Source organism: Papaver somniferum, chromosome 3 (genome assembly GCF_003573695.1).
Source record: "Papaver somniferum cultivar HN1 chromosome 3, ASM357369v1, whole genome shotgun sequence".
Taxonomy (NCBI): Eukaryota; Viridiplantae; Streptophyta; class Magnoliopsida; order Ranunculales; family Papaveraceae; genus Papaver; species Papaver somniferum.
The window spans coordinates 32799802-32804070 of NC_039360.1; the positions used below are offsets into that span (position 1 = coordinate 32799802).

A 4269-nucleotide genomic window follows, 5' to 3' on the forward strand; every position below is an offset into this window, starting at 1 on the left:
CTACCAACATCAACAAACCCAGTACCAAGATTAGCTTATTTGATCTCTGGGTCAAGTGGAGATGGAGAAAGATAACAATACAAACACAAGTACTCCACATTATGATGTTTCAGATGCGACTAAACTCAAACCTGGACCAGGCGCTAAAAGACTCCAACGGCTCATCTTGGGTTTGTTGTCAGCTGAAGATTTTCATAAGAAGCAGTGTACTTAAACAGTTGGCATAGGCAATAAAGGTTTCCTTAATATACCACGACGAAGTGGCGTAAGCTAACAATGATAAATATCCTATCTTTAATTGTTTTAACAATAAGGGAAAGACATGTATATTACACTGTTTAAAATACGAGCTAAAGCTATCTCACAAATGTATGTCCGGGTCAACACTAAGGAAAAGAATGCATCCTTAAAACAACATAGGATGTCCCTTGTATTATTTGAGCAACCAATTCCGGTACAGCGAAAATTCTGAAAATTTCACAGGAAAAAAACTCACTCCAACATGAAGAACGTATGCAACAACATTCTAGGACATTGCTTGGTAGCTGTTTGCTGAACGATGAGCCGATCAATACATTTTCTTATTTCATTCTATTCTTTCAACGATTTGAACCATCTTTTTTCCAATGTTATCACCACGAAGGATTCCGACAAAAGCAGAGGGAATACTCTCAAGACCAATTGAGATATCCTCCAAGACATGTAGTTTAGCACTGCGAATGTAATCAGATGTAATTGATGCGAATTCAGCATAATCCTTCATGTAATCAGGAGTTATGAATCCTTGAATAGATAGGCGCCTGTATATTACATCTATCATATTTGGTGAAGCTCGGTTTGTTTCGTAGGCGTATTCAGACACAGCACCACATGCAACCACTCTACCGAACGGGTTCATGTTAGCAATGGCAGCTTCTAACATCTTTGAACCTACGTTATCAAAGTATATGTCTATGCCATCCGGGAAGTACCTATCGGAAACAAGTTCAAAACAAGGGCATTCATTACTCGTTTTAAAATTCAAGGACAAACTGGAAATGCTTAAGAATTGCAACCTTTGAAGCGTTGAGGTAAGATCAGACTCATCCTTATAGTTGAATGCATCATCAAAACCAAGTTTGTCTTTAAGCATTTCTACCTGCAAAATTAAACCGATGTCAAACATTGTACAGCCATAATGCATGGACTTCAAATTGTGCAGGCAGATGGCAACAATTACCTTTTGCTTGTTTCCGGCAGAGCCAACGACATAGCAACCGGATAATTTGGCATATTGTCCCACCAGATTTCCTACTGATCCAGAAGCTGCAGAAACAAAAACTTTGTCTCCTTTTTTAGGCCTACCAACATTGTAGAACCCGCCATAAGCTGTTAACCCACTTAACCCTGCAACAAGCATTTTAACAGCATTTGTCAAACACAATAATAATTCAGTTTAAGAAAATAGGTGCTAGTTGTTTTTGACTTGGCATCTTAGAGGCCTATAATGTGGACTAGAAATGAATGGTTAGTTTTTACGTTAGACGAAAATTGGCTAGTGATTGAAGTACCTAAAACTCCAACTTGGTGAGACAAAGGGAGATCAGTTGAGGTTTCTAACTTCCTTAGAAAACTTAGCTTGAATTCTCCTTGTATTAAGCTGTACTCTTCCCACCCTAGAAATCCTGCAACTAAATCATGTTTTTCAAACTTTGAGTTTGTAGATGCCACAACTCTCCCAACACCATAAGCATCAATTACCTGCATCATGCACTTAAGAATCAACCAACTTTTAGATTTAATAACAAAGCATAAAGAAGAAGAAAATATCAAAAATGAGTTTAGATACTTGGCCGGGAGAAAGAGCAGAAGATGATTTAATGGCTTTATGAGAAGAACTTTGTTTCTTCATTCTATTAATTTGGTAAGGATCAATGGATACGTAGAGATTCTGAACTATAACTTCGCCGTTGTTTTATAATGCAAGTGAAATGGTAGTATTCTTGAACTCAAAATCCGACTCCTTTGGTTCTGCATCTCTCTCTAACTGATTCTTCACTGTCACATATCTGTTTTTTACTTCCATCACTCTCACTCCCTCTTTTTATTTCTGTTAACCTTTTTTCTTTCCTTCTTTTTTCTCTTCTCTTATCAGATAACAAGACCTAAGTACACCTTTGCATGAGGAATTTTATAGAGCAAGAGAAATGTGAACACATAAATCACGAAGCCATCCACGTGTTCACAAACAATATTCGCATAACATTCTAATTCTAAAATTGTACGTCGAATGTGTAAAGGGGATGGTTATATCGATTCATCGACTCAAAGCCTTCGAGCTTGTCATTGTCTAGTCGAATATTATCATAAATAATGTTCGTATAAACGAATAAACAAAGAATCAAGTATAAATGTAAAGCACATGAAGTTCAATGCTGAATGTAAAGTGATGAAATGTAAATAAGACAAAGATTTACGTGGTTCGGCACTAAGGCCTACATCCACGGGACTGGTGTTTCACTATGTATTGAATGATTACAAAGATAGTCGAATGACTTTAGAGTATACATAGGTCTGCGGAAGTAGGGGGATTACTTACTCTTCCTATTTCTCTCTCCTATATTCTCCTATCATTACTCTGGATTGGTCGACCCCTTCTCTCTTAGTGGAGAGGGGTATTTATAGGGTTGGAACGTGGGTCCCACTTCTGAGGTGCCGTTGTAATCTTATCTTCTTATGCTTTGTGCCCATTACGCAGAGGTCTTCGGCGTATGCTGCGGCCTAAGCTTGAATACGAAGGGTTATCCTCGCCTCTTCCACGAGATGATTGACACGTGTATATCTCTTTGGTATTTAATGCGGGTAGATGGATGTCTGCTCGTGTCAGACAAGTGTCTCTTTGTCTGGTCACATCTGTGTCAGTCAAACTTCCTCTCAGCCGTTGATCTGGGATCTTCCTCGGGATTGGGTGTATTAACACCCAATGGGTATTATCTGGTGCTCCTCTAAGACATCATATCTCTGTGATCTTCTGTCCCTGACCGTCAGATATGCTGACCGGTGGCAACTTCTGATGAGATGCTTGTTATTATGTTTTGATATCTTGTTTTGCATGCCTTCCACGTGTCTCTTTCTGTACACGTGGTGGATGATGAAAGGTGTACATACAATTTGCCCCTCTTCTTCTGACTTGGGCGAATTTTGCAATTTAGAAGAAGAAAGGTCTCCCTACACGTTTTATCTCTCCTGAAATAACTTCCCCTATAAATACGGGCACGTTTCCCACTTTTCATTAACTTTCCCCATAACTTCTCCTTGGTACGAGGGACAGTTATTGTCTTCTCTGGCTTTATAAATAGGAAAGAGAATGTGAAAAAACTTTTATCCTCTTCTTGTCAGTGTTCATCCTCTTCTTGTTCTTTTGTCATTTATTATCGTCATTCTTGTGAGGAAGATAACAGCATTCAATTTTTTGTCTCTTTTGCTCTCGACTGTTGTTGCCCCTGTATCGCAGACAACTAGATTTTGATATCTCCGATCCTCCTTTCTTCGACGGTGGTTGGTGCTTGTCGTCCTCTTCTATACATGTATGGGGTTTTTCATTAGCTGCTCATCATTGATTTATCTATGTATCTACCCGTTTGTTTCCTGCTGCTGTATTCTTGGCTTTGTGATGAAGAACACACATGTCGAAGCATATATGCTTGCCCCTGTTCTTTGTTACAAAGTCTGTGAGTCTGTATCTAAGTATTATCCCTGGAGTTTGATGGAGTATTTCTGGTTATTTTTAGTTCTTAGGGTTTTTAATTTTTATCCAGATGAACCATCAATTATGGGTTTTTTGATCTTTAGTGATCTCCTCGTATTCTTCTCTAAACTGTTTTTGTGTTTCCTTGTAGATATGTCTGATCGTCCGCGGGCTCCTTACCAAACCCCGCCGTCTAGTCCCCAAGATCCCCTCCGCGTCGAGATTCTGACAGATCTCCACTTGGGGAAGGTCCTTACAAGTCTTCGCAATCGGATCCTCGGGGTCATAGGGTTTCATCTTCCTCTGGTGAGAAGGTTGTGCCTACTAAGAAAGGGGATGTGCCGAAGGGTCCTTTTGGGTCTAGGTATGCTGTTAACCGTGCCCCTTCTCGTCCTCGTGAAGATTCTAGGAGTACGCAGGCTCCCCCTCGTGATGAATCTAGGAGCACGCGGGCTCCTCCTCCTCGTAATGAAACATTGGATGTTCCGCCCCTTCGTTCTATGGCTCCTCCTTCAGTGCCTCCGCAGAAATCTTTGCCGCCT

The 4269-nt window shown here is 40.1% G+C and overlaps 1 protein-coding gene across 1 annotated transcript; it reads right to left on the bottom strand.

The window, feature by feature from the left end:
- Positions 1-226: 226 nt before the first annotated feature.
- On the bottom strand, positions 227-2161 carry LOC113355776 (NADP-dependent alkenal double bond reductase P2-like). The gene is made up of 5 exons (XM_026598722.1): positions 1829-2161; positions 1551-1740; positions 1220-1386; positions 1056-1138; positions 227-971 (listed from the first exon to the last, which is right to left on the bottom strand). The coding sequence occupies exons 1-5, from the start codon at positions 1889-1891 to the stop codon at positions 587-589; spliced, it is 888 nt and encodes a 295-aa protein (XP_026454507.1). The 5' UTR covers positions 1892-2161; the 3' UTR covers positions 227-586.
- Positions 2162-4269: the final 2108 nt, after the last annotated feature.

What these genes read in the sequence shown, in the direction of transcription:
- LOC113355776 (XM_026598722.1), bottom strand. Translation starts at nt 1,891, where the DNA reads ATGAAGAAACAAAGTTCTTCTCATAAAGCCATTAAATCATCTTCTGCT. An exon ending in CTGCTCTTTCTCCCGGCCAA is followed by an intron (nt 1,741 to 1,828) that starts GTATCTAAACTC and finishes TGCATGATGCAG; the next exon opens with GTAATTGATGCTTATGGTGT. An exon ending in TCACCAAGTTGGAGTTTTAG is followed by an intron (nt 1,387 to 1,550) that starts GTACTTCAATCA and finishes TGCTTGTTGCAG; the next exon opens with GGTTAAGTGGGTTAACAGCT.